The 27,985-nt window shown below is 53.4% G+C and overlaps 12 protein-coding genes across 12 annotated transcripts; 4 read left to right on the plus strand and 8 right to left on the minus strand.

Moving 5' to 3' along the window:
- Positions 1-424: 424 nt before the first annotated feature.
- Positions 425-2,056, minus strand: NCS54_01174800 (Hypothetical protein; the record flags this gene model as incomplete). Its single annotated transcript, XM_053157013.1, has 1 exon — positions 425-2,056. One exon carries the CDS (start codon positions 2,054-2,056, stop codon positions 425-427), a length of 1,632 nt encoding a protein of 543 aa, XP_053012988.1.
- Positions 2,057-3,444: 1,388 nt separating this feature from the next.
- Positions 3,445-7,663, minus strand: NCS54_01174900 (Hypothetical protein; the record flags this gene model as incomplete). Its single annotated transcript, XM_053157014.1, has 4 exons — positions 3,445-3,909; positions 3,957-4,295; positions 4,344-7,374; positions 7,428-7,663. The coding sequence occupies 4 exons, from the start codon at positions 7,661-7,663 to the stop codon at positions 3,445-3,447; spliced, it is 4,071 nt and encodes a 1,356-aa protein (XP_053012989.1).
- Positions 7,664-8,886: 1,223 nt separating this feature from the next.
- NCS54_01175000 (Hypothetical protein) lies at positions 8,887-9,397 on the plus strand (the record flags this gene model as incomplete). The annotated part of the gene is made up of 2 exons (XM_053157015.1): positions 8,887-9,009; positions 9,074-9,397. 2 exons carry the CDS (start codon positions 8,887-8,889, stop codon positions 9,395-9,397), a joined length of 447 nt encoding a protein of 148 aa, XP_053012990.1.
- Positions 9,398-9,875: 478 nt separating this feature from the next.
- On the plus strand, positions 9,876-10,490 carry NCS54_01175100 (F-box domain-containing protein; the record flags this gene model as incomplete). Its single annotated transcript, XM_053157016.1, has 1 exon — positions 9,876-10,490. One exon carries the CDS (start codon positions 9,876-9,878, stop codon positions 10,488-10,490), a length of 615 nt encoding a protein of 204 aa, XP_053012991.1.
- An 87-nt stretch (positions 10,491-10,577) lies between these two features.
- On the plus strand, positions 10,578-11,498 carry NCS54_01175200 (Hypothetical protein; the record flags this gene model as incomplete). The annotated part of the gene is made up of 2 exons (XM_053157017.1): positions 10,578-10,620; positions 10,672-11,498. The coding sequence occupies 2 exons, from the start codon at positions 10,578-10,580 to the stop codon at positions 11,496-11,498; spliced, it is 870 nt and encodes a 289-aa protein (XP_053012992.1).
- A 462-nt stretch (positions 11,499-11,960) lies between these two features.
- Positions 11,961-13,670, minus strand: NCS54_01175300 (Hypothetical protein; the record flags this gene model as incomplete). Its single annotated transcript, XM_053157018.1, has 1 exon — positions 11,961-13,670. Exon 1 carries the CDS (start codon positions 13,617-13,619, stop codon positions 11,961-11,963), a length of 1,659 nt encoding a protein of 552 aa, XP_053012993.1. The 5' UTR covers positions 13,620-13,670.
- An 814-nt stretch (positions 13,671-14,484) lies between these two features.
- On the minus strand, positions 14,485-15,789 carry NCS54_01175400 (Hypothetical protein; the record flags this gene model as incomplete). The annotated part of the gene is made up of 1 exon (XM_053157019.1): positions 14,485-15,789. One exon carries the CDS (start codon positions 15,787-15,789, stop codon positions 14,485-14,487), a length of 1,305 nt encoding a protein of 434 aa, XP_053012994.1.
- A 683-nt stretch (positions 15,790-16,472) lies between these two features.
- On the plus strand, positions 16,473-17,023 carry NCS54_01175500 (Hypothetical protein; the record flags this gene model as incomplete). Its single annotated transcript, XM_053157020.1, has 2 exons — positions 16,473-16,670; positions 16,718-17,023. 2 exons carry the CDS (start codon positions 16,473-16,475, stop codon positions 17,021-17,023), a joined length of 504 nt encoding a protein of 167 aa, XP_053012995.1.
- Positions 17,024-17,222: 199 nt separating this feature from the next.
- Positions 17,223-18,075, minus strand: NCS54_01175600 (Trafficking protein particle complex subunit; the record flags this gene model as incomplete). The annotated part of the gene is made up of 2 exons (XM_053157021.1): positions 17,723-18,075; positions 17,223-17,664 (listed from the first exon to the last, which is right to left on the minus strand). Exons 1-2 carry the CDS (start codon positions 17,941-17,943, stop codon positions 17,223-17,225), a joined length of 663 nt encoding a protein of 220 aa, XP_053012996.1. The 5' UTR covers positions 17,944-18,075.
- Positions 18,076-18,372: 297 nt separating this feature from the next.
- Positions 18,373-20,413, minus strand: NCS54_01175700 (Hypothetical protein; the record flags this gene model as incomplete). The annotated part of the gene is made up of 3 exons (XM_053157022.1): positions 18,373-19,622; positions 19,673-19,832; positions 19,883-20,413. 3 exons carry the CDS (start codon positions 20,411-20,413, stop codon positions 18,373-18,375), a joined length of 1,941 nt encoding a protein of 646 aa, XP_053012997.1.
- A 1,222-nt stretch (positions 20,414-21,635) lies between these two features.
- Positions 21,636-22,750, minus strand: NCS54_01175800 (Hypothetical protein; the record flags this gene model as incomplete). The annotated part of the gene is made up of 2 exons (XM_053157023.1): positions 21,636-22,027; positions 22,087-22,750. 2 exons carry the CDS (start codon positions 22,748-22,750, stop codon positions 21,636-21,638), a joined length of 1,056 nt encoding a protein of 351 aa, XP_053012998.1.
- Positions 22,751-24,124: 1,374 nt separating this feature from the next.
- NCS54_01175900 (IPPc domain-containing protein) lies at positions 24,125-27,897 on the minus strand (the record flags this gene model as incomplete). Its single annotated transcript, XM_053157024.1, has 3 exons — positions 24,125-24,230; positions 24,280-27,803; positions 27,856-27,897. 3 exons carry the CDS (start codon positions 27,895-27,897, stop codon positions 24,125-24,127), a joined length of 3,672 nt encoding a protein of 1,223 aa, XP_053012999.1.
- Positions 27,898-27,985: the final 88 nt, after the last annotated feature.

Below are 27,985 nucleotides of genomic sequence, written 5' to 3' on the forward strand. Positions count from 1 at the left end.
GCACCGCGGAATCCGGCAACATCATCATTGTCGGTTCTCACAACACGGCCCATGTGAAAGAGCACCACTTTCCTAATCCATCATCGTCCCAAGAACTTGGGAATCAGCTGCATCAGCCAACACATTCTGTTTCCAGATGCCTGGTGCATTATCTGGAGAGATGGATGAACAACCCTGTCTCAGATGAATCAAGCGAGCTTCAGGGAACAACAACACTACTGATCCTGGGCTAAAATCAGCTTAGCACGCTTTGGATTTCCGCTCTGACAATCTGTGTTTCCCAGCAAAAGTCTATGACCGATCCCCCCTTATTCCCGGCCTAGGAAAAAAAACGCCGTAAACACGACCATTCTGGGTAATAACACGAGCATCGCCGACTCAACCCCAACATCAACCCAAACCAATACAGTAATATCCTACATTTTCATCTCGCATCGTACACTCCTCCTTCCCTGCTCCATCGCGTAGACGAAGACGGCGCAGACGTGGGATCCGTGCGGAATCGTTGCCCGAGACTACCTCCTGTGTAAGGAGTTGACCGACGGTCGGGATACACGGTTCGCCGACGGGGAGGACGGTCGTCTTCGTAGTCGTCTACTACTTCCTCAGTGCCGTGGTACACGCGCGGCCTCCCGTAACTGCCCCGTTCGGGCTCAACCATGGACCTCCGCCTCGCCCGGCCTGTACCTGCACCACCACCCTGGTAGCCTGCCTCAGGTCGTCGAGTGATAGGGGGCCGGGATATTGTCTCTTCGTCTGAGTGGACGGCGCGGGATGTACCCCTCGGTCGGGTCTCGTAGATGTACTCGACGTCCCTTGAGTGTCCAGGCTCCGGGGACACGCTCGATGGCTTTCCGGTGCGCTGCGGCATGCTGTAGCTCGACGGCGGCGTGACGGGTTCCAAGGGCGGATCGCTAGAGGTGATAGACCGCTGACCACCTGAACGTCTCTTCTCCTCCCTGGTGGTGCTACCCCCGGTAGTCGACCTCCTCTCCCACCGTCCATCCTGCGTCTCGAGATCCTGCAGCACCTCGATGACCCTCCTCCTAAAAGACCGGTCATCCCTCGGCTCCATCGACTCCCTCCTCTCAGACGCCAACTTGTCCCTGATGAGAGCCCCGATGGCGTCGACGCTCGAGTCCCCGTAGTAAGACGACTCCCTCCCCGTCTTGCGTAGACAGTCGTCGATGATGCGCCGGATGTGCTCGAGGGCTTGGACGGATTCCGCCGAAGAGGCTCGGCCGGCGAGGGATGCACTCGGAAGCATGAACTCGGACCGCACACGTCCCGTGTCAGAGAGGAGGTCTTCCTGGCCCATCTCTAGTTTCTTAATCTGTCTGCGCATCTTGCCAATCTCCTTGATCAACTTCTCCTGCCCTGAATTGTCCTCCGCGGGTCTAGCAGTAGCTGGTCTAGCCGGAACCTTCTTCTTGGGTGGTGGTAGCCTCTCGGTCTTGGGCGCCGGCGTAGCTGACCGTTGCTCGTAGCCATAGTTGGCCCTCGGAGGCCGGGGAGCAGGGGGTGGAGGCCGAGATGGGTAGGTGTTTGTGGGTTCAGGCGGGTAGTATTCGTCGCCGTAAGAGTACCTCCGAGGATCAGTGTATCCCACTGGAGGCTGCGTGGTTGGAGCGTAGATGTAAGGCGGCTGGGCGTACTGACCGCCGTAAGAGTACGGGACTGATGTGTTGGAGGCGTATCGTCCAGGATAGGATGGTGCCTGATACGTTGACGGATAATTCATAGGGACGGAAGAACTCCCGTAGAGCGGATTGTATGTGCTCTGAACCGGGGCAAAGGGATGACTGGTATAGCCGCTCTGCTGATAAGTAGTTTGATTCGTAGCCTGACCCGAAAAGCGACTGCTGCTCGGTGTATTCGCCGTAGTCGGCTGTAGAGGCTGACGAGGCTCCGCGCCATCTCTGTGGTGTTGTCGAGTAGGTCTCTCGGGCTGCGAGTCGCTCATGTCCGTAGCTGTAGCATCCTCACAAGTAGGCGGCTTATAGTTCCCGGATGCTCTCTTGTGAGCCCTATAAGGACCCGATTGTTTTTGATCCATGGTTGTTGTGTGTGTTGGTCCCCAATTGTGTCGTATGCTCAGGGGACGTGATCAGTGACTGAACAGTAGAGAGTCGAGGATTGAACCATCCAGTAAAAGGGAAAGAATGAAGCCGAGTAAATGTCAGAAGGATTGATGCAATAATTGATGAAAGATTGATGAAAGATTGATAAATGAAAGATGGGGATGATGCAACAAAAAACAGCCGCTCACCATGTTTTTGACGCAAGTCGACCTAACCACCAACACGTGTGTGTGAGAAAGAGCCTCACACAGCAACGAAAGAGTCACAGCCACAGCCTCCATTTTCAACCTCTTGCCTCAGCTCACAGCCGTGAGAAAACAATGCAATGCTCCATTTTCGCCACTGCGAACCAGTCCGCCAGGAGGCCGTCCATCTGCCTTGTTCACGCGCGTGAGCAAGCCGGCATCATACGAGCAGACATATCTGCCCGACACGATTGGGCTTCGTCTCCGAGGCTTTCTTTCTGCAGCCCAAAGATGCAGACTCCGGCGCTGGGTTATGCGGCCTCTCTGTGGGGATGGTGAGGATGGCTGTGTTTTGTACACTTTCGGCCGAGTCTTTTTTCAGCTGAGCTGCCTCGTCTCACTCATTAGTTAATCAACAACTATACAGCTTCCTTTCTTTTAAATCATCAATTCGTCTCATCAACTCATCAGTAAAAACATTCAAGACAAAAACGTCCCCGCCAAGAAGGATGCGCAAAAGATGGCCTCAAAACACGTCGAGGTGCACTGCCGACCCTCCCAAATGGCCGACTCGGGCTGCCGGGACAGCGAACTCTGCATGCTCGTGCTGCCCGCTGACCTCCCTCTTGAGGCAAAGTGAAAGTTCCTACTGTATGTACTGTAGCATATAAAAACAATGGCCATGCGACACGGGCAGTAACTGAATCGCGTATGCCATGCCGCGTCAACATCACTCACCCATCCTTCATGTACGTCTCTCGCCAATGGGAGCCTGCCATACACCGGTTTTGTTTACATTTCCACAAACGGCACGCATAAGCTTCACCAAGCCTTCTTCCTATTCGCTCACCTAGGAATCAGGCCTTTGTTATGGCCTCTCGAGTTTCACGGGGACGTCAAATCAACACCATGACTGGTGCATGCGGTGCCCAGAATCTACAAGGCATGAAACTAGACCCTTTGCATTACCTGCATGCTCATCAGTGCCATGTAAGTGCAGAAGCGAGATCAGCCCTGCCAGACACTATTTGCTGTGGAAAGCCGAATTCACTATCCACTCTCTATCACAAACAGTGCTATTCGTTATTCTTCATCAATGCCAGCTGATCGACTAGGCTCTTCTCGTAAACTACATTCATCACCCTCCCAAATCCTCGTTTTTACAAATTGCCTTCTTCCTAGACCATGCGTGTTTGTAGTTTACTCTTCTCCTCCCGGAGACCCTTGAGCTGCTTTTCAAACTCCTTGTTCACCCATTCCCAGTACGCTCCCCAACCGCTCGCCGTGCCTGCATTGCTGGTTGCGGCTCCAGCGTTTCCAGTCATAGCCTTCATCCTGTCACCCAGCATCAGCGTCACCCGCAGGATGCTCTTGTTGGCCTCCTCCTGCTTCTCCAAGTCTTGCTTCACTGCGTTATCCTTCAGCTTGACAGAGAGAACGGAGCGGTACGCTTCAGCAATCGAGTTGAGACGCCTGGTGGTCTCCTCAGGATCGATCGTCATGAGTTTTGTCACCATCAGGTTGCACAGCTGTCGGATATCATTGTCGTCTCTGAGACCAGCCACCACACGGTCGAAAAAGTCAATGTTGTTGATACGGCTAAACGCCGTCTCCATCAACGCATACAATGTCTCATATGCGCTCTGTTGCACGTTAGCTTGATCTCACACACGGTTATAGGCTTGCATACCTTTCGGACCTCGAGGCCATCGTCTACTGTGTGCTTGAACGGTCCCATCATGACCTCTCTGACCAGCTCCTTCTTGATCACCGACTCGGTCAGAACAAAAGGCATAAGATCGCCCAGGTGAGGGTGGATCAGATCCGGCTTGTTTCTGGCAGCTGTCGTAAGAGTAGTCATTGCCAATCTTCGAATGTCCATATCCGAGTCTTGAAGCATAGTCAAGAGCATGTCAATGAGCACATTGTTCAGGAGAGCATCGAATGTCTCATCACTCTCTGGAAGAGTGTAGCGAACAGCCTGGACCGCCATTCCACGGACAGCCAGAGACTCATCCTTGAGAAGTGTCTACTCGTCGTTAGCAATTTCCTACGTCATTAACAATGATACACATACCTGAAGACGCGGCATAAACACGGTAGGGTCAAGTGTGACTAGGCGGCCCACGCATTCAGCGCAAACCACCTTGTTATCCGCATTGTCCGAAGCCTTGAGGAGTTCGTCCCAGATAGCCGGTGCATAGTTGCGCAGGTCCGTCGACTGCGCCGAAATCGACTGCAGAATCTCCTTGATGGATTGGATGAGCAGGTACTGTGTGTTGCCACCCTTCTGCATGGTCTGCAGAATAATAGGCAGAAATTCGGGTACGTTGCCAGACCCGGCTCTGCCAAGGGCGATGGCCGCAGAGAGCGACACCTTGTCAGGTTCGGCATGGAACTGGTCCAGGAAGAGATCAGGCTTGAGTGTCGAGCTGGTTCCCAGTCTCTTTCCGGCCTCTCCCAAGACAGCCAGGGCGAGGCTAACCCGAGCTTCGTCGTTGCCCTTAGCACTCGTGTAGAGTTCCGAAACAAAGCTGTCCAGCTTGACTCCCACTGACTCTCCTCCCGTCACGAGAAGAGTACCAATCACCTTGCCGACAACAGGGGGGTCACCGGCAACGCTAACGTCCTTGAGTAGACCTTGCATAAGAGCTTGACCAGCTCCGCTCTCTCCGATGCTGCTGATCAAGACAAGCAAGTGGTCGAGAGCAATGCTCGAGTAGTGGGACTTGAGCAGCTCGCAAAGCGAGACGATCATTTCGTCGGTCACCACAAGCTCTGGGTGCTCTGGCACCATTTTGGCAAGAATGAGCAGCGTTGGTCCGAGAAGATGCGTATCACTGTTAGTGATGATCGGCATCAGTGCAGACACAATGCCACCAATGGTGTCCGGCTCCAGCTGCTTCTGGCTAGCAGGCGATAGAACAAGGGCCTTGAGAGCAACGATGCTCGATCCGCGGAGGGCTCGATTGGCCTTTCGCAGCTGGGCAGAAAGCTCCAGGGCCACCTCCTGGATCCATTGTTGCTCGAGTTGGCCCAGTGTTTTGGCATAGCGGGAGACATTCTCCACAGCACGTACAGCAGCCAGGCGGGTAGTCTCGTTCTTGAGTCGTTCCCGCAGCACCTCCAATGCAGCCTTGCGCTTATCCTCAGACAGCAGAGATGAGCCCTCTGGGCTAGAGGTGCGCGAGATCAAGACACCAAGCGCATGAATGGCTCGCTGGCGAACCTCAGCATCAGCGTCCTGGGCAGCAGCTCTATCCAGAAGGATTCCATACAACTTGTCCAGTTCGGCCTTGTACTTAGTAGCCGCGTTACGCGATCGGGGTGGAGTAATAGCCTTGATGAGCTCCTCAACAGTTCCAATGGCCTCGCTAGAGATCTTGTAGAAACGGTTGTGGACGGCCGAGATGACTCCATCAACAATCTTTGTGAGATAAGGCTGCAGGATAGTCGATGAGTGAGTCTTGGCAATGTCGCTGATAATCTCCAAGGCCGTGATTCTTAGTGTGCTTGGAGTAGCCGAGGAAGATCCAGCCTGCGAGGCCAGCGAAGTAGGTGCAGTCGCAGAACCAGAGGGTTGGATGGCCTCGATAATAGGACCAATGACCTGGTCAAAGTACTCGGCCAGTCCGCCATGCTGCACGGATACCATGTCGTCCAGTAGACTAATAACGGCCTGCTTTGTAGGAATAGTCTTTCCCTTGAGCTGCTTGGTAATGGCCTTGACAATAGATGGCGTCAGGCGGGCGAGATCAGCTCGAGGACCGGTAGTAGGGGTCTTCTCGAAGACGGGAGAGACAAGACCAGAACCAGTGAACTGCGAAGCTGATGACCCGCCAACACTGCTCTGGCGTCTTCGCTTCCTACTAATTGGGATGCGAGATTCAGATTCAGGCTCGAAGTCATCGAGCTCCAAGTCCTTCATGGCGAATCCTTCTCCAGTCTTGCGGATCAATAGAGAGAGAGCAGAAATAATCTCCAGTCGGACATTTTCCTCTCGCTCCTCGATTCGCTTGATGAGCAGAGGAGCTGCCTGGTTGTAAAGCACACCGTTCTCGAGCAAATCCCCACTACCGCGTGTCGAGATAAGCGTATACAGTGTCTTTGCTGCACATCGTCGGACTTTCCAGCTGGCGTCGTCATCATCGTCCTCGAAACCATCGTCGGCATCGAATTCGTCGTCCTCATCCATTTCGTCCTCTTCTTCCTCGTCTTCCATGTCCTCATCCTCATCATCCATAGAATAGTTAGGGTCGTACTTGAGGAATCGCAAGCAGGAAGCTATCGTCTCGTCTGTAAAGGGACGCATCTCCTGCGGACAGGAAGCTAGGAAGGCCTCAAGAGCCACGAGAGCAGCTTCGCGCACCTCGTTAAACTCCTGACCCAGATCGTCTCCATCGCTGAGCGCCTCGAGATGTGCCTGTAGCTCTTCGTCACCGAGTGCTTGCAGAATTTGAGGTGCAGCCTTGGAAACGTGCGGTCCAAAGCGAGCAGGGATCGATCGCGCGATGCTACCAAGGATCGAAATATATAATCGCCTCGTAACCGGGCTGCTCTGGTTCTGGGAAAGACCAGCAGTAATTCGGTTCACCACCTCTTCCAGATGCTCCTCAGAGAGGTAGACAGCAAGCATGCTGATGGCCACGACAGCTCTCTTCTTGACAACCGACGAGCCCTTCTCGCTCTCGAGAAGCTGAATGACCACCTCTTGCATAGCCTCGACCTCGACCTGGACGAGCATAGGTCCAAAACATCGAACCACCTCAATCAGCACATCGACGGCTTCGGCGTTGAGATCGTTCTCATTTTGTAGGAGGCCCTCGGGAACGGAAGGAAGAGGGACATTAGGGTTGTTGGGAGTTCGTGTCTTGGGTCCGGGGCCGATAAGGCGGGGAATGAGGACTCGGCTGACAGCATTGTAGGCCTCCTGGACCTCCGAGGTAGGCGGGAGTCCCGGGACCGGTCGGTGAAGGGCGATAATTACGGATCGAAGAGCCAAAGAGGGCACAGTGTTGTCCACCGAGTTCTTAAGCTTCAGGTTGGACAGCTTCTCGATCATGGGAGCGATGATGGGTGTCGGGACCTTGCCCACGAGGGGACCCAGGCTGCCTCTAGGGTTAGCGGCTCCCAAGCTGCAAGCAACCTTTCCAATACGTACCACTTGATTGCCAGGTTCTGGACCTCGCCATTCTGGTCGTCGAGCGTCTTGATGATGCTATCAACAGTGCGCGCAGCGATGTTGTAGTCGTGATGGAGGAAATCGGGCTTGGCATTGTTGAGCAGCTGCAGCAGATCGTTCAGAGACATGAAGCGAAAGTCCGGATCACTGTCGCCGAGTTTCTGCACATGGCCCATCACCGCCTGCGGCGTGGCTAATGCTTGGTTGGAAGCCATGCCGGGCGAGCTTTCACGATGGCGTGAGAGAGCTGCTTTGGGCTTGGATCATGCGCGGAGGGGGACGGATATCTGTGGCAGCAGAGCGCGGATCTGGTGCGTAAAGATGATGAAGTATTTAGAATGAGAAGAAGGATTCAAAGTGAGCTGGCCTCGTGTCAACACGAGTGGTGTTGGTAGCAGTTCGGTTGGAGGGGTCGAGCTCACTCCAGGCAGCGGAAGAAGGTCGGAGCTCTGCGTGGGTGTTGGTTGCCCCGCTATGACATCTCAGCAGCTGCCACACTGACCGGGCAGCAGAGCTGCAGCCTAGGTGTCGGAGCCGGGACTTGATTTGTCCGTTTTCTCGCATAGTGGCAAGGATAAACGAGGTGTCAAAATTAGCCGAACCCAGCTCGCCTACAGAACGCTAGGTTTGGGTTCAGTCATTTTTGTCACTAAAGGACGACCGTTGAGGCCATCGCCATCCATGTTCATCTTGTTGTCCGCCGACAATTGACAAGCAAAAGTCCGGTGTAGCATGATATTTATGCTCATGTAAAAAAAGAACGAAAAAAAAAATTCCAGTACCATTATGGCCCAAGATCATTGACAAGATAGTCACAATTTTCTGGAAATGTCATGTGTGAAATGCCTCCTCATGCAACCAGGCACTCTTGAAAGCCAGCAAGACTTTTCCAAGTGCCAGGTTTCGATTAGATCATCGAGCAATTCAGGCACCAAAAAAATCAACATTTTATTCGAGCGGTTCAAATATCTTGTTTGCTACCCGTGGCCGCTGGATTGCACCGGACAGTGGCAGCCAGGAGGACACCTTGAGAGCCTGCCTGGCAAACTTCTCTGGCAGCTTACAGGCAGGTCACCAAATATTCAAGTCAGAAATGAATCGCCATCTTCCTCGAGTTATTCATGTACCTTGTCTTCTGCCTGTGACGGATGAATTGTACTGGATGGTTGTGGCTGGATCACTGGGCCGCTCGGGGGCATACCCTGAGACCGTGATGATGCAATTAATCGGAACACAAATCACAACATAGTCTCCTCAGGCAGAATGCAATGATTCACAGCGTCGTAGAGTTCAGCACTGCATTCTCGTTTACCTCTGCTATTAAACCAGTCCATTGATCATCGCCCTTCGACTTTAACCAAACAACTCTCCTTTTACCACGACGCACAAACAATCCCGACTACTACCCAATACCTTCTTGGTCAATAAAGAAATAAAAATGTTCTTTCTGTTGACCGTCGTTTCCTTCTTGTCGTTTGCTTCTGCAAACTTCCTCTCCAAGGGGAAGCCCATCGGGGACCCTTCCTACAACTCGGCCAAGTACCACTGGGAATGCGGCAAGGTAAGATCTTCAGAGAATACATTCCTTAATCTATTAAAGTAACTAATTTTTTTTAAATCTCCAGACTACTACCGCGGTGCTCGACGACTGCGAACCGATCTTCACCCAGATCCGTGCCCTCGGCAACACCACGGACGGAATGTTCAAACTCAACTGGTGGCCCGCCAGGACCTGGGACCACAAGTCCTGCAGGGCCCTGCTGAACGTCGGAGAACTCCCCACGGGCGGTCTAAAGCTCCACGCGGACGAGCTCGTCAAGGTGGCTCGGTGGGGAGCCCACTCCCTGTGCGGCGGGACCTGGCAGCGTTCGATGGTCAGGCCTCAGAATGACACCTGGAGGCTGTACATCGTAGAGTCTATGTGGAATGAGAGCGTTCCTTTTGCTTAATAGAGGGGGAATATCAGCGGGTGAACCAGTGGGCGGCTTCTTTACTTGCAGCTTGGTCCACTTCTGACCAGGGGTCTTTTGGATGCAACTACATAGACAATGCAAACGCAAACACCAGATTACCTTGTAAATGTCCCTCGTGAAGAGCTTTGAGTCCTTTCAGTAAATTAAAGCTTGAAATGCATCCGAATAAATCAAACGTGGTGTTGTCCAGAACCCGACACGTCGACGCCCCTATATCACTCGCCCGGTCAACGCCGAGCAACAGCCACATTGGGATATCTGGCGACCAGCTGTTTACAGCTGTCAAACAGGTGCCCATAAAAAGCAGGAAAAAAGAATCCACAAAGGTACTCGGCGCCTAGGAGATCAAAATCAAAACATCTTTGCTCCTCGAGAAATCAAACTCTTCCTCCCAAACATCCTCACCTCCCCCTTCTACACCCTCACACACGATCCAAGTCCATATTGCTTCATCATGGACGAAGGCTCAAACAATAACTCGGCCTTTCTGGTCAAAATCCCCATCGAGATCATCTCGCACACCCTCTCGTTCCTCCCCGACAAGAAATCACTTCTCAACTCGATCCTGACCTGCTGGGACTTCAAAAATGCCTACAACCTTCGCAAGACCTACATCGCCTCGTCCATCCTCATCAGACCCATGCACCAGAGCGTCTACGAGGAGGCCGTCATCTTCTACCACCTCATCCGCGAGCAGTGGCACGGCGCCAGAGCTGGTATTCAGGCTATCCACTGCGTCTTTGCCAAGGAACGTACCCTTGATGAGGAGCAGCTGCCCGTTAACCAGCGGATGACTATGGAGGGCATCAAGGATATGCATTTCTTCCACGACAATGTCGAGTGGTGGGCCAACAGAATCACCACAAACCTCAAGCGAGACCATCCCGTTCTCAGTGGCCATGACTCCCCTTTCCGGCTTACGCCCGATGTCGTTAACCGCTTCAAGCGGGCCATTTACCGTCTCTACATGTACATCGATGTCATGGACAAGGCTATCGCTTCAGCTTGCGCTGACAATGGCGGTCACAACCGTACCATCGCTGAAGCCGAGCGAGAGGGGGCACACTAGAGCTGGTGCTCCCACTTGGCGCAGTTGGAACAGTACCGAATCACCAGAGCGTTCTGCTCTCACTACTCAACTGCTGAGTTCGAACAGATGAGCAATGTCTGTGAGCTGCTTATCGCTGAGATCGCCCCTTGTAAGTCCCCTATTTCAAAAACCTGGCGGTTACAAAGCTAACACATCCCAGCGATCAACAGATTCATCGATCAGGACATTGTGCTTGGTGCACTGATGCCAGGCTACGTCGACTGCCCAGCTTCTGGCATGCCCATGGTTGTCCAGGGCCTCCGGTTTATGCGTGACTTTGTCAACGCTCGCACCTACAACCAGCGCTACACACTCATGCAGACGGTCGACTCTGACGACTGGAGACCCGAGCGCTCAATCCGGACCCGTTTCCCTCTTGGCGATCTGCAGCTCTTCTACGATATTCATCGCTGCGGTCTCACCTCTGAGGATCTGAAGGAGTTGGTAAATGAACCCGATCCGCTCTGGGTCTCTCGTGTACCTTTCTACGACGATGGGGACATCGGTCCCCAGTGGGCTTGGAGAAAGTTCAATGGCCGGGCCGCGCAGTTTGGTGGTGAATTCTACCAAACCGTCCATGTCGCTCGCCCTTGGGGCTATGTCTTCTGGGATCACCACATGCTGGAGGCCGGCGGCCTCATACGCCTCAACGGGGACGCAACTCGTGATCTCATGCCTACTGTCAGTCCTAGACACAGGATCTACACACCGTGGTGTCCCTTTCTCCCATGGAGAACGGTTGAGGCCTACCGAAAGGTTCGCATCGCCTACTATGTCAAGACGGCTCTGCGGACATGGGGCCGTACCGGGTGGTTCGACGCGGACAACTTCCCTCCTGATTATGTGGTGGACCAACTGATGGGTCTTACCTGGGAGTCACTGACAGAGGACGAGGAGGAAGACATGGCATTCATGGTATTGCTTACGTACGCCTATGAGTATTGCTTGCATTTCCCTCGCATCTACCTCGTTGCTCCTGACGAGTAGGCTCATTCTGAACATGAGACGCCTATTCTTCGAGGAACGCCAGAGACCAAGTCTCTTTCTTTTTTCTTTCTTTCTTTTTCTTTTTGATCCAAGAATAGCAGCGAGTAAGTTGGCCCTCAAGGCACCAAATCACTGACAAGTCTCCTTTGCCAACTAACCACTCTTGAGAAACAGGACTCCCTACGCAAGCAGAAATAACCCAGGCCTAAGCCTCATATGAATATGAGGAGCATTAGGGATAAGCCTAGTCTAAGACTAGGAGGAAGGCTCGTCATGGGATCATCAACAGGGGCATTGGGCTATGCCACGGATAACATGAATTCTTGGGCTAGGGAGGAAATTGTCAGAAACTGTACGAGTAGACCAGAAAAATCATCTCTTGATGAAAACCATTGTGTCTCGTAGATGTGTGCAATGAACAACCATCATGTAGTATTGCGTCTACACTAACAAACATGACCTCTACTCAGATCCAGGGGGGTGAAAATGCAGAGCGAGTTGGTTGATCAACGCCTCCACCTCCATCGGATAACCAGCATTCTGCAACGCTGCCAGCGCAGCGATTGGATCATCAGCAAAATCGGGACCAAAATCAACAGCAAGATCATCGTCGTCGTCGTCATCGTCGTCAAGCCCGTCAAGTCCGTCATACGGGCCATACCCATAACCGAAAAGGTCATCAATATCAAGCTCATCATCGTCATCATCCTCCCACTCCTCCTCGTCCTCCAGAGTCCAGAGAGCCTTGTCCTCCCCTTCGAGGTCTTTTCTCCTGAACTTGTAGTGATCCCAGTCAATCTCGCACAGGTTCGGGACGAGGCGCTTCCAGTCCTTGGCGTCCCAGAGACTGTTGAGTCTCGCGATGAGGGTGTCCTTGGAGCGCACGCTGGACGGTGCGTTCCTGATGAGCTCCTTCACCTTGAGGTACTTGAGCCGCGAGTGTATGACCCCCGTGGACAGGGCTTTCATGGGCAGGGGGTGGCCGGTGAGGTTGAGGCGTTCCGGGGCACCGACGGCGTGTAAAAGGGACTTCAAGGCGCGAGAGCCTTCGACGGCACGGGTTTCGAACCAGGTAAAGTTGATCTCGAGAAATTCAAGGTTGCGGAAAGCCTTGAACTTGCTCTTGTCGTTGTCGGGATTGTCTGCGTCCAAAGCCGAGTTGCTCAAGAGGGGGTGCCCTGGATGATACATTCCCGGATGGAAAAGGTGCTCGGCACCAGATGGACAATGGATGTAGAGCTTCTTGACTGGGAGGTCCTTCTTGAAGTCGCCCTTGACCACCATATCAGTGAACTCGTTGTCGAGGTCGACAGCATTCAGATACAGCGTCTGAAGGTTCTCCCAAAGATGAGTCTTGTAGATGAAGAACTGGGCTCGCTCATCCACCGCAAGGGTCTCTTTCCAGGTATTCAAGACCTTGAGCTTGGGCATCAGTTGAGAGCCTGTCATGAGTGCCGCATCAAAGAGGTAGGTCAACAAAGGGGCGACGGGCCTGCCATCCAAGTCCTTCCAGACAAATGTCTGTACGTTTGTCAACAAAAGAAGGGTGGCCACAAACAGAAGCTCAAGGACGGCGTCGTGGCGAAAGTCGGCGTTGAACACGAATCGATCCTTCTTCCTCTCCCATAGCGTTGCGGCCCAGGCCAGGCTAGACAAGCCAAGACCGCTGAGCAGGGTGATTATCGACGATCTTTGAGAACCATGATGCTTCTGCCAAAAGGCTCGACATTCTGGGAGTGCGTCCTTTCGTACTTGCGGTCCGTTGAGGCGTGCAACGCAGCCAAAGTGCTGGACGTGCTGGCGGAGGCGTGGGGCTGCGGCAATGGTGCTGAAGAAGCTGCACACCTCTTGCGGCTTCATTAGGACAACATGACGGTAGAGCAGGGGCTCCAAGAGGTCCCTGTTGGCTCTAGAAGTGTATGTGAGTGCGCGGAGGTCCTTGTTGTGGTTTGTTGGTAGAGAACAAGGTCCATGGAGAGTCTGGAGGCTATGCCTGGGGTCCAAGGTGAGCTGAAGGCCAATGTTGTAGATGATGTCAAGTGGCAGCTGCGGCGGAACCTTCGGGCCTTCGGGCTTGGCAGCTCCGGGCTTCTTCTTGGAGCGTCTAGTCTTGCCCGCCATGGGCAGAGATTCGGTGGTGGTTAACAGATACCTAGGAAGAATGGTGGTTGAAGAGGGGAAATGAGACAGGTGGTGACGAGAGCTGGCAGGGCTGGGGAATAAATCGACAGCCTCAATTTTCAGTTGCTTGGGTTCCACGACGCAAGGCGACAAGGCCCATTAATCATCAAGGGACTGTAAAATACGGCCACAGGTCACAATTAGTCCTGTAATCAAGCAATTACCCATGTCACTGGCCTTTAAAAAAGCAATATTATCACCCCTGATTCAGGTTCCGCCTTGAAGTGTCTGGTAGCTGTAACAGCTGTAGGCGGGGGGCTTATCACATCCTGGGGGACCTCCAGCAGTTGACGCTTCACCCTGGTAGCCTGATGAACTACCCACCAGATGCTACATAATACCTCAGCCAAACCCAGAGTCTAGAGAACCCCCAAGGTTTACAGAATATTACCAGCTGCATCTCACTTATACTAGCTGCCTAGATAGACTCGCCACAATACGGCCGCCTCGTCACGATGAAAGGTTAACAATCCCGATGCCGCTGTCCATGCGGGGCTAATCGCGGCGATGGAGCCCAACAACTGCCGCGTGGGGGCTCACCAAGTTCGGCACTGCATGAACGATCGCTCTTCTCGGAGCAATAAACAGGCATATCATGATGCCAAGTCGAGGTCTCTTGATAACAGCAACTACTTAACAACGAATTACTCTGTTTGCCTGCAACAAAGCCCTTTGTCCATGGCAAGATCGAAACAAACCCCGAAGCAGGTACCCAGCCATAACCCTGACACTAATAAAGCCACCACAACCAGACATCAATGTCATCCATCCTTTCCATTCCATTCTTCCATAGACAAGGACAATTTTACGGCTTTGTGATACAGACCTTGCTCTCGCCAATTCTCTGCACGACAAACTCTTCCAGATTCGGCACCACAGCCGAGTGACTTCTCCACCAATCCTCAACCTTCTGCCGCATCTCGTCCTGTTCCAGATCCTCTTCATCCTTCCACTCCTTCACCTGGATCGACTTGAGCCGGGAGTGAACAGTACCCCTTGCGAGGGCCTTGAACGGTGGAGGATGCCCCGTGAGGTGAAGCCGCTCAGGGGCACCGAGCCAGTGCACAAACGCCTCCAGCATCACAGAGCCGCCTTCGTTACGACGTGAAAAGTACCCAAAGCTAATGTCGAGTAGCTTAACCTTTTCAAGAAGTCTGAAACTGGCCTCTCTCGATGGTCGGAATAGCAGGCGGTGGGAGTCAGCTGGGACTGAAAAGACCTCCAGGCTGGAAATGTCTGGACCTTTTTTCGCCCTCACTATGAGCTCCTCGACTGGCACCAAGTCCCCGACCCTCCCAGCCCGGTATAACATGTCACCAAAGTCATCGTCAAAGTCTGTGTCGTACAGCACCAGCCTGCGCAAGTTCTTCCAGTAACCCCGCTCCCATGAAAAGTCCTGGAGGTGCGAGTATCGATCGTTGCGCGTCACATTGCGATAATTCAGGGCCATAACTTCCAAGTCGGGCAGCAGAGCATGATTAGACTTGGCCGCCGATTTTAGAACTTGAGGGACCCAAGTTTCTACCCTGCCAAACTCGTCGAGATGCCACACGAGAGTTTTGAGCTTGGTCGTACTGAGCAGGATAGATCGGATCATGTAGTCGACATCTGCACGCATCTTTAAATATGGTCCGAGACGTTCTTCCGGCGCCTCCTCCATCCCTGAAAATGTGTTGACGAATGGTTCCCAGGCTGCGCCCTGCTTCATCAGGGACAGCTTGTTCTCTCTGCCACCGATCCGCTCATCTAGGATCCTCCCCAACATCCGGTTGACGCGAAGATCAAGCATGTCACCAGGAGAGCGCCTATGCGTAACACAGACCAAGTGGCGGACGTATTTTTGGATCCGTGGTATCTGGATGAGGTCGATGTAGAAGTGGACGACATCCTGGGGAGTTTGGAGAAGAACGAAGCGAAACAGAAGCGGCTCTAAGAGTCTCTTAGTTGCTCGGGAGAGGTAGGTGAGTCTGCGCAGGCAATACATGTCCATCTCGAAGTCGCCTCCCTCAGCAGGAGTCGGGGCCTTCTCCCAAGGTTCGGGCAGAAAGCATAGCCCGACATGATAGATGATGTCCTCCGTCAAGGGCTGTCTTGCTGGAGAAGTCGCCATTGGGTGTAGTAGAGTATGTAAGTCGAGCCTGGGTGGTGTTTGAACTGTAGTCAGAAATACTCGTGGTCGTAGATGGTATTGAAGTTCTCAAAGACAAGGTAGCGGGTTCATTGAGATATCTCTCAAGGACACAATGATGGTAGGGTCAGGCTCCGTCAAACGATCAGTAGGTAGGTAAGTAGGTGTCACTTATAGGGCCATCTAATGATGAATAGTAGCTTGTATATGAATTTTCATGGCAAAAGATCTGTGTCCAAGTCAACCATGGTTGAGTAGGACGATGTTCTTATAACCAAGCAGGGTAGGACAGTGATTGCAGTGGCGCAGTAGAAGGATCACGGCTGCTAGGACTACGTACTGGTATCCATTTACTTGAAACACCATGAAGTCACCTCCCATGAGATTTTGGGCTATTTGCCTTCTAACCTGATGAAAGTCAGTAACGCAAACATAGGATAGCTTCTGACTTTGCGAATGTTTTGGTGATATCAACAGTCGGTAGCCGTGGAGGCTAGGTATCTGCCCCCCTCTCTGCACCCTGCGGTTGGCTGAGTGGATTGCATCGAAAGAGATAGGTCCTATGGAACGGCCTCCTTTTAATACCATGAGAAGATGTAACGCAATTAACTAGAGTTATAATTAAGATTCAGTTAATATCCCATTCACAAGTTGGACATGCCTCCATGAGTCCAGCATCCGTTCGTATCTGTCTCTCTCCGGCCAAGTGCTTGCTGTGTTATGGCACGGCCCCACACCCCACCTCAGGCGGCATCATCACCGCCCTCCAACGCTCCAGCATCCCGTCAACACCTGCAATACCCTGTGCTTATCAAAACAATACCCCAAGCCTATACGAGATCCAATCTATCCCACCCAACATGGTACGCCCCCCTTCCCCTAGTAACCAACACAATCTAACCTCCCATAGAACAAAGACTCGTGCTTCACCTTCATACACATGCAACGTCCCCGCGACGCAGACCTCTTTGAGGACTTTTGCAAGGACAAGCTCCCCGATGACGAGATCTACGTCCCCCCCGCCCACCAGCCCATCAACCCCGAGGACGAGGACGACGTTGTGCCCGACCAGCACGCCGCCTTTGGCATCCAGCGGGCCACGCAAAAGTCAAAGGAGCCGGCCTGGAAGGATCTGGGGCTCGCGCAGCTGATGAACAAGGGACCTGGGGCTGGGAGTAGTGCTAAGCCCAAGGGGAGTCGTTCGCTGCCGAGGTGAAAGGATGTCATGTTGAGGGTTCTTTAAGCAAGGCGTTAGGAGGATTGTTTACAAGACACGTATGGGTGTGAAGCGGCTGTTCAACACTTAAATAGACACGGCATGATATTGCCAGATAATAACGAGACATACGTCCCTTCTAATATCCCATTCCAAACTCCAAACTCCAACACCACCCATCGATGGACCGAAAATTCCCTTAGCTCTTACCCAGGAATCCCTCCCTCTCCAACACCTCGGGTCGAAACTTGACCAAAAACACCGTCTTGCCAGGCCACATCTCGCCCTCGGCAACCGTATGCGCCGTAACCCTCGCGGGGAAATCCGCCCCGTCGCACACGCCCTCTACGACGCCGGCGACAAAGGCGGCGCAGTTGAGCTGGCTCATCTCCTTGGGCACGCTGATGTACTGATTCACCAGCGGCTCGTTGTCGATGATCATGTATTCGTCGGGCGTCTCGGGGTTGGCCGACTTTTCGAGACGGTCCGCCTGTCGGTTGAAGAGGTGCTGCCATACGTTTTGCTTGATGAAGTGGAGGAGCGCGATGACGTTCAGAGGGCGGAGCTGCGTACGTGCTGGCTCGCGGAAGAGGAGGAGGTCGAGGAGTTTTAGGCCGATCGAGTGGCCTTGGAGGTTGAGGCTACAACACCATCCATTAGCTGTCGTCTTTCAAGTTCGTTCAGATTGACATGTCCTACCGCTGTTCTAGCTCCTGAATGCCCTTGACGCGTCGCTGCGCATACGTAACCATCTCCCCAAACAAATACGCAAAGCTAGCCTGGCTAAGCTCAGCCGTCTTAGAGCGGTTCAGCGGCCGATGGTAGATGGTCTTTCCATTGCTGGGGTATCGCAGGCCGGGCTCCTTGCCGCCGCCGGGGGTGGCGTTTGGCGCGCCGGAGCCAGATTGGAGGTTGCTCATGATGGGCAGCGTCGACTTGGCATGCTGCGGGCTGCTGATAGCCCCCGTGATGCGCTTGGAGTTAAGGGTCGCGGTATTGGTTTGGGAGGGCGTGTCGCATGTGTAAACGTGGGCTTGGGGATGGGACGGTGAGATGATGGGGTGGGGTGTGGAGCTGTCTCACCGAGGTTGACCGAGAGCTCTCACCTTGAATATGGCAGACGAATTGAACATATTGCATAGGGAGGCAGATATAGGAACGCAACCAAATTTAGATAGTAAACGAGTGATGGATTTCATATAAACTAGTCAATCTTTTTACTTTTTTATGTCCAAATACATCACCATTAAAAAAAGCATGCAATACACACTCCTAACCTCTCATCTACCTAGATACTCCATTTTTGGTTCCTCTTCACCCTCTCTCTCAAAACGCCTTTTCACTCTTTCTCACTGAACAGTAGCAACCTTGGACTTGGCCTCCTTCTGCTTCACGGTAGCCTCGATCCACCCAGCTGCATCCTCCAGAGCCTTGCGGGGGCTCTTCTTTCGCTTGAGGAGGAACCCCTGGATCTCGGCTGGTGAGAACATGGCTTCTGGGATGAGCCTGCCGAATTCTTCAGAGATTTTCTTGAGTTCTTTGGGTGGGAGGTCTTCTTCGGTGTTTTTGATGTCTTCTGGACCGAGAATGCTTCCGTTCTGTGCCTTGGTGGTTGTGGTAGCAGTTGGCTTGGAAGACGTCTGCTCTTTGAGAGGGAGTACAGGATTAGGTCGAGAAGTCTCGTACATGCGGTAAAATAGCTCAGTGGACTGAATACTCGTCGCATTCTTGAATCCCACCTGCACATCGACACGGCCAGGTCGGATGAGGGCCTCGTCCAGTGACTCGGGCTTGTTGGTGGTCATGATGAGGATACGACCCTCGTGCGAGGCAACGCCGTCGATGGCGTTGAGAAGGCCAGAGAGTGAGATGCTCTCCACGGACAGGATATTATTAGTAGTCCTGCTTGTCGTGCTCTCTTTGTTCTTACTGCCCTTCTTCTTCTTGTTCTTTTTGCGTCTCTTGCGGTCTTCCTCGGAGCTGGAGGAGTCGCTGTCGGTTGTGTCGTCCTTGGCCTTCTTGGCCTTCTTTTCCTTGGTCGTCTTTTCCTTCTTTGTCTTTTCGTCGCTCTTGCTTTCAGTGTCCTTTTCACTCTTCTTTTCTTCATCGTCATCTTTATCATCGTCAGCCGGCCGACGCAGACCAGCCGTGTCAATGTCCTCCAGAAGAACAATGCACCGACGAGGAAGCCTCGTGAACAAAACAGCCAGATCTTCCTCGCCGATCGTAGGGTCCTGCAAGCTGATGACATAAATGTCGATACCAAAAACGCCAGCCAGCGCAAAGGAGAAGCTAGTCTTTCCTGTGCCCGGAGGGCCGTGGAAGAGGTAACCCCGGCGGAGAGGAATACCGCGAGACGCGTACCACCTAGGAGTCGCAGGGTGCAGGTATTCGTTGATGTCTCTCAGGATGTCGTGCTTCTCCTCCTTCTCCAGGACCACGGTGCGCATCGGGCGGATGGGCCGTCTTGCGACCTGCTGCCACATGCTCCAGGCGTCACGACGACTCTCCTTGTTCCTAGGCCGGTAGATTGTCGTCTTCTGCCGAGTGTCGAGGAAGTAGGCTGTCTTGGCGTCTGCTAGAAGCTGCTTGATAGGGTCTGTACTTGTGTTAATGGTGGCTATAGCGATAGGGGTTGTAGCTACTCACTAATCGATCGGCCAAAGCAAGAAATCTTGAGCTCCTCGACGTCCTTCTGACTGACCCAGGAGTTACTACTCTGCAAGGACTCTCTTCTTCTGTTCACCTTGAAGTAGGTCCCGTTGTGCCAAAACCCAGTGGTTCCCATGGCCGGAACATAGCGAGGGCTCTGTAACTAGTCAACACTCTACTCAAGAACAACTTAACCTAGAAACTCACGCATCGAGCTGCCTGACTAGCAAAGTTGAGATACTTTGGAGAGTCCTCTTCATCGTCAACACTCGTCGTCGCCAGAAACTTTGCCGAATCCTCCTCCTCATCCCACGCGCTCTTGAAAACAGTCTGCGCCGTGAGGTGTCGATTCGTCGCAATGTCCTGCTGCTCAGACAGAAACTGCATCAGGTTCGTGTACATCTGATCAGTCTCGCTGACGCAGATGGTGCACCGAAAGTACAGGCTGATGAAGTAGTCCACAAAGGCGTACACCTGGTCGAACAGCTTGGACAAACCCCAGAGACAGCCCAGGAACGTCAGGAGTATGGATGGATCGAGACCCAACTGAGCTCCGATGAAGCGGTAGACGAAGAGGAATAGCTGGAGTAGCGGCGAGGCTTGGCCGGCGGACACGAGAAAGGTGTCCATGATGCCGGATGGGAACCCCGCCGAGGAGTTGAAGGGCAGCGAAGTCGAGTTCATGCCCTGTAGAAAAGGAGGTAGTCCCAGTTTCTCCATCATGGACATTGATGCCATAGCGAATGTTGTTGCAAGAAGTATGTCTTTCTGTCTAGTCCCAGAGTTTTTGAAGAGAGGGCAAGTGTTTAACCCAACTTCTCTAGCCAAGCGCAAAAGACAAGAGAGAACTTCTGCACCAGTCACCGTCACACAACCTTTCCAAACCCCTCCCCTCTCCCTTCTTATAACCAGATGACTGGTGGCTAAGTAGGTGGGTGACGAGACTGCAGCAGCAGCAGCAGTCCCTTCACCAAAAGGAACAACGCAGTGAACGGACAAGGGTGTGTGTTAGGCTGCAGTGAGGCGTGAAAACGGCCCCCAAACTCACCAACTCTGAACGGGTACTGCAGGTTGATATTGGACAAAGATAACACAGCAAAAGCAGTAAACAGCCCCCAGTCCTTTTTTTTTTTTCAAAGTCACGCAGTCTTCTTGTTTTCGTGAGGCTGCATCACTGGCGAACAAAGGCTAGAGCAAAGCGCCGTGCTTTGTGTAACCACCAATGCGTTTTGGCCTTGGCGATGCTCGTCCACGTTGGAGCCAACGGTTGGGAGGAGTGGTTTGTCCCATCTTTGCATCGAGCCAATGGCAGTATGGGATGAGAAACACGGGAGTAGAGCCTCGAACCAAGAGACGGGAAGAAGCGGAGCTGAACCCCGGGGAGCAAACTCCATGTGTGTCTCTCTCTTGTTGGTGGGAGCTTGAAAATGAAGTGTGTGCCAGAGGTAGGCTGCGAATCCAGGCAGACAAACTTGTCATGTCAAGCACTCACTTCCGAAAGGCGTAAGGATTGATTCCTTGTCTAATCCACAAAGAGACACATTCATCAACACCAAAAACTGACTTGTCAAACCTCTCTCCCTCTTCCCCCGCTTCATCGAGGCCGTGAATGTGCACATCATGCACATCCTTGCCCAAAAGCGAACACGAAGCATACTTGGTCAGATGATGGATGACCCTGCATAGCTCGCTCAGCCTTATGCTGTGCATGAACGGATCTGAAAAGAAAAAAAAGGAAAGGAAAAAGAGGGGTGAAGGTTGTGTGTCTGCCTAACATATCCCTTTGGTGTTGCGGGTTGCCTTTCGTCTAAGCTGTCATGTCCGCTTTTGGAAATACACAAATGTTTTTGATCAAACAGCAGGGGTTCCCTTTGTATCATGTCCATCTCATCCATCCGGTGACACTGGGAGACAAACCATGTGAGCGTTGTCGTTGAGCATCGTCGGTGTCTTCTCCATCCTATGCCACGACAGCAGGCTGCTCCGCGATACTCTCAAGTCCAGTCTCGGCCAGCTTCTCAGCGACCCCATCAACATCACCTCCAAACTTGACACCCTTGACGCTCACGTCGGTCCCGCCGGCGAGGTAGTCCTCCGACTCGCCCACCTCCTTGCCGGCAGCCTCCCACCGGCGGAACCGCTCCTCGCGGCGCTGTTTGCACATCTCGTTGAGGGCGGGCCAGTAAGCGGCGTGGTCGTACTCAAAGTCCATGTCGCCGCCCCAGTCCAGGCTCCAGAGCTGCTCCGGGGGCACGTACTGCTTCATGTCCTCGTTGAACTTGAGCTTCTCCCTGGTCACGGGGTCGATGAAGGGCGTGATGATCTTGAAGAAGCCCCAGACGATCCACGGCACTAACGCAGGTGTCAGCATTGAAGCCTAGTTTAGTTGCAGAGTAAAAGTGACACGTTACCATTGATGATGAGGGCCTTGCCCAGACGCTCCGGGTAGTGGTTCTGCAGGATATGCAGCACCTCGCGGGCCGTCGACACGGGCACGCTCGTGTTCTTGCGCTCCTTGCTGGGCTTGAAGTTGATCATGAGGCTCAGCATTTCAACTCCGGGTGGCATCAGGTCGGTGACGCGCTCCACCATGTAGAACAGGTGGTGCAGCTGTCGGGGGCTGGTGTCCGTGTTCTGCCTCGCCGGGTTGAGGTACTGGCACGGCCGGCCCTGCCGGTCAAACCCGACAATCATCTGCTTGCCCGTCTCCTGCTCCGGGGAGATGTAGTCGGGCGTGAAGTCGTCGAGCCCATACTCGCGGCGCCAGGCGAGCGTGGCACGGAGCCGCTTGGCCGAGTCGTCGACCGACCACTTTGTCGCCCGAAGGTACCGCAAAAGACACTCACGCGTCAGCCAGGCCCTCTCACGGTCAGTGATGGGACCAGACTTGTCCTCCTTGTCGGCCTGCTTCTCGCACTGGATCTCGGTGATGCCCCTAGCATGCTCAAGAAGCGTCTCGTACTTTGTCTTTTGCTCATCCGTCAGCTCGGGCCTCGGGGCCGGCTTGCTGTCCGCAGTGGGAGCAGCAATGGGCGTCTTTCGCGGAGCCGCCGTGTTTTCAGTTGAGCTCGCCATTGTTGAGTCTGCCGTTGAAAGAGACGGACTGTGAGAGGTGTTGTATGGGAGGTATAAAGCAGAGGTTCCGCTCTTCTCACCGCTCACACTGCGTGGCGGATTGACGCTTGTTGAGAGATTAGGCCGATGCACAAGATGATGATCTACACCTTCTCCCACAATTGATAAGCCCTGTGAGAGTCTCAATTCAAAGTATCACCAGCTCAGTCACCGTAGAGAGAATATAAACAACAAACAAAACAAGACGGTCAGTAAAAACCTCCAACAATCTCAACTTTCTCGCAAGCCATTTCGCTTTATCTAAGCCAGGCTTGGCGACGGACTCAACAACGAGCCGCAACCCGTCTCGGCCAATCATGTCCCGTCCCCACGATGCAATAGGCGCCGGTCCGGGCTCCGAGAGATGCGTCCTCCAGGGGTCTTACAGGGCTTCTCTCAGGGGACTGCGGCCCCGGGTCGACGCCTTCCGGCTGACACCATTTCGTCTGGTCTCACTCTGGGGCTTCGGCATCCAAGCATTTTGTGATTTTGTTCACGGTGTGATACGAAGGAGTGCATAAGGAAGAAGACCAATTGTTTTAATTGATAGAGATGAACTCCAAGAGTACATCGCCTTGTCGTGAAACATTGCACGTAGACGGGCCGGATTATGCACGTCATTATTTGCCCGATGCTACCCTGCACTCAGGTACTGATCACCATGGACTTTCTTCTACATGGCTCCCAACACTACTTTTCGTAACATTTAGCATGAAAAAGGAGTACAGATTTCCTCATTAATTCATCAAGAGAATAAATATCCCAAGACTTCACCAGAGGATACTTATTGTCGGTGATGACTCCCAAGATAGGGGACTAAACAACACCTCAAGTATTCATCCAACCACATCCTACACAGACACACGATACACCCAAATTATCGCTCAACCTGGCATCGCCTTGTATTTATTTTCCTACCCTTTTCTCGTCCATTCCGCAGCTTAACCCCCATTCGCTTCCCTCCTCCTGCTGCTTGGGTGACCAATCGTCTAATCGTCGTAAATGTCCACAACTCCCCTCATCTCTGACTCCATCTGAATGTCTAGAATAGGTAGGTAGGTTGAATAATCAACATAAGAAAAAGAAAAAGCGGGTAAAACGAGTCTATGACCTGCTCCTCGCGCCCTGGGTCTTGGTACGAACATCATATCCCTTCCAACAAATGTCACCCCCTTTCCTTGGGAACGAACCTCGTCTTGACGCCGGTAAAAAGATCAATCCAAACCAGGATACTCGGTCATACTCCCCGTCGATGGTGGCCTTGTGTGCCTCCTTGAAGGTCAGTCAAGCGGATGCTGGCATCCTCGGCTTGCTGCTGTGGTTGTTGAATCACTTTTAGTTTCGACTTGGGCTGCGGTTGTCTCGTCTCGCAGACTTTTCCTTAACTAGCCTCTTGCTCGTTTCTTCGTCGAAGCCGCATGTGTCCCTTAGATAGAGAAGCCTGGCGTTGTTAGCTGTGGTACTACACCATCTCATTTGCATCAACTCACTTGTCTTGGGATGTTTCTTTCTGCCGCATGTCCTCAAATCCTTGCTGGCTTTCCATCCACGCCTTCGCTCGGCGTCTCGCGTCCACCTTTTTAACCCAGAGGTTGAAGCTTCCCGTCACAGGACGGTGATCGCTCACTCTGACTTCATGTCGTCGGTAATCAAGTTGCTCCACTCGTCCTCGTCCCCGGTATAGAAGTCGATCGCACCAGGCGGGACTTCGTCTCTTTTCGCTTGTATCGTAGTTGTCTGTGCCCACATCGTACTTGTATGTTGGCGCAAATGTGATGGGCATCTCGTCGAAAGCTCGGAGCTTGAAAGCTGGGTTGCGGCGACGAGCCACCAAGAGCTGATCGCGTTCAAGGAGCTTGCCCAAGTTATTCTGCTTCACTGCCGTTACAACCGTGTCCCGAGACATGGTATCGATACGGTAGTTGAGATCACCGTTGAGAATGCACAGCTCGTGATCCAAAATGAGACTGCCGTCTCCTCCACCGACGAAATTGTCAACTCGAGTTGCCGAGTCTCGTTCACTCGGGAACAAGCTCGCCTCGAGAATGGCTGCAATATCGTTGTGGCGAGCGTTGGCTTGTGACTGCCCGGCCGCCAAATGGCAGTTGACAAGGCAGATCGATGTGTCGTCGACTCGGAACCGTACCGTTACACAGCCCTTGTTGCCGTGCAAGCCACCCATTCCCCGCTTCACCTCGGCAGCATTCAGACCTCGAATCCTGTCGCGAATGGAAGACTTGACAAAGATGCAGGTAAACAATCCAACCATGGGAGCAGTATGAAGCAAATGGTACAGATCGTCCGCCGGCATATAGTCATCAAGGGTCTTGAGCAGGAAATCCCTCCAGTCACGGTACTGATGGCTCATCCGTTCTTGGTCTGTCCCTGCTTCCTTCTTCTTGGGCTTGAGGAATCGTTTGGCAGTCAACTTCTTGTCCTCCAAGTCCACCAGCTCCTGGAAACCAAACACAAGGATTTCTGGCGAGCCACTGGATTGAACGAGGTCCTGGAAGAAGGTTGCATCGCCATCGGAATATCGAAGACTGGATGGTGTAGAAGCGCCGGCATTCCAAGTCAAGAAGAGAGCCTTGATCTCGTCAAAGTCGCAATACTGGGTGTCCTTGGACTTCATCGAATCCTCAAGGAAGTCGTCCTCGAGCAGACCGTCCCACGCCCTGATCTTGTTATCAGCGCCCAGGGAGACGATCTGCTGGCGGTCCAAAAAGTATGAGCTCGAAGGGTCAGCAATCATCTTCACAATCGGGTTGTCGTGTCCCTGCCATTCCTTCAAAACCACCCACGGCGCCTCCTCAACATCATAGACACAGATCTTGCCTGTGTTGTAGGCTGCCCATATGTAGCTGCCCGCGTTCGCTAGGGCATTAATCTTCCAGGTGCTGACATTCAGCATTCCCAGGCATGTGTAATCGGTAGTCGAGTATATCGTCACTTTGCCATCGACATGGCCGAAGAAGACCTTGTCTGGCTGTGACTTCACAAGGGTTCCCGAGGTCACTTCACCAGCGCTGTCTGCTACCAGTGGCCGGACGAGGACCTGGAACTGAGACCGGCCATCCACCGTCGGCGCAAAAATACGGATTTCTTTGCCCGTAGCGTGCCAGAGCTCATCCCCAACGACCATGGAGTAGGTATGTCCCTTGGGAACCTTGTAGCTCTGTGTTGGGCTTCCTGTGAGGTTGGCAACGGCAGTCTCGTCAGGCCCCCATACGAGCAGCGTGCCAAACTCATCTAGGGTCCATATCTCGTTGAAACGCCGGTATATTCGAATGACTTCGCATCGGCCATGAACATTTGGCTTTCCCGGTGTAATAGCATGCGTGGCAACCTCAACTTCCATGAGGTCACCCGTGTTAGTACCAATCCAAATGCGCTTACCCTCCTCTCGAGGGTCAGCAGCTGGCTTGAAGGCCACTGCGGTAGCTCTGATACCCTCCGTATGGGACAGGCTCATGATCAGCTCGCCATCCAAGAGACTCCATACTCTCGTCATGTGCCCACTTGCGCAAATGAATTCACCACATACATCAAAGTTCCTCGCGTCGTACTTGGTCTGGATCTCGTAAGATCCATGCTTGATGAACGGTGGTCGGCGATTGGTGTTGGACGCATCGGGATATGCTGTGACATGATGGATGGGGTCGGGTTTTGGCGCAATCTTGGCAGGGGCAACAACGGCTGACTGAATTGGCTTTGGAGGCGCAACAGCTGCGATCGGGGGCGCCGCCGCAGTCACCGGAGCAATTCGAAACTCTGCGGGCGCTCGGTCGGAGGTTCTGTCGATCGTCATAGATCTACCATGGCCCCGTGTTGGGGGAGCTAGCTGTTGCTGAGGCTGTTGCTGTGTTGTCGGGGTCGAGACGACGCGCTTTGGAGGCGTAGAAGGGATATTTTCCAATGGTTGAATTGCTGTAGATACAGCTGGGCGTGGAGGTCGCGGTGGGGGTTTCATGGTATTGTTGTTAAGAGTAGGAGGTCGTGGTGGAATTTCAAAGGTCCCAGGCCTCGCTGGTAGTGCAGGACGAACCTCACCTGTTGGTTGAGGAGTGATACTTTTTGAGAACCCATTGACTTCCTGCTCACGATCCTTCCGCATGTTGGCAACCGAGTGATGAACCGGTGGAGGATCAAATCCAACAATAACAGACCGAGGCCTACTAGGCAGCTCGATCTGAGACTGCGGTCTTGGTCTCGTGGGTAGCTTTGGAGGGGTTCCATCGCCAGATGCTACGCTGCTCGGCGGACTGTTGAACGGCGAGGTTTCCTGTGAGATGTCGCCCTTTCGAGGTCCCGGGGGTCCTGGGGCCGCTGTCAACTTTGGTGCAGGTATCAGAGCCTTTTCGTTGCGAGGAGCCGGAGGAGGAGGTGCAGTCTTAACAGTATCACTCCGCCTTAACTCGCCTGAGCGCCTCGGAGGAGGTGGCGAGGGAGGTCTTGAGCCGGCAGGGCGTGGTGATTTGGGGCCGCTAATAGATGGTGAAGATGTATGTGATCGGCTTGGGATTTTAAAGCCTCGAGATGAGCCACCCGGAGTGGAAGGTGTTGCAATAGTATCGGGGTTGAGGAACGGAGGTTGGTCCCCCACTGCAAGAGTCGACAGCCGGCCCTTTGGCGGTGATTGAGGCGGGAGAACCGTAACAGCAGGAGGCGGCGGCGGTGCTACTGTCTGCTGAAGCTGTATCGAATGTGGTTTCGCGGCCGGGACTGGTCGTGCGGACATCTGAGACGGCGGGGGAGGGGCATCATGGTTGATGGCCAGTGCAGCAGGCTTGGGCCGCTCTTTCGGCCTGGCAGGGACTACGGGGGTCGAAGGGACGGCCGACGCTGGCGCTGCAGCGTCTTGGCCCGGCTTGAAATCTCGGAGGCGATTCGGTTTGGGGGCCGGAGAGATGGGCCGTGAAGGAGTCGGGGCGGGGGCTGTGACATCGGCGGGTTTGCTGACGGTGTTTGTCGAGGTCATGTTCTCGAACCGCGCCCGCAGAGAGGATACGGGTTTCTGTAGACCTGTTAGCCAAGACGCTCTCCCAGGGGAAGGGAATACCTCGTACAATCGACGAGCCATCAGGCCCTTCTCCGTTGGTAGGTTCCATTTTGCTGGAAGATGCTTCTTTCTCGACGGCGGGGGCCGAGGGCGACTCTACCCGCTACACCCACGCCCAGCAGTCTCGATCATCAAGG

This window comes from Fusarium falciforme, chromosome 9, assembly GCF_026873545.1.
Source record: "Fusarium falciforme chromosome 9, complete sequence".
In the NCBI taxonomy this organism is placed as follows: domain Eukaryota; kingdom Fungi; phylum Ascomycota; class Sordariomycetes; order Hypocreales; family Nectriaceae; genus Fusarium; species Fusarium falciforme.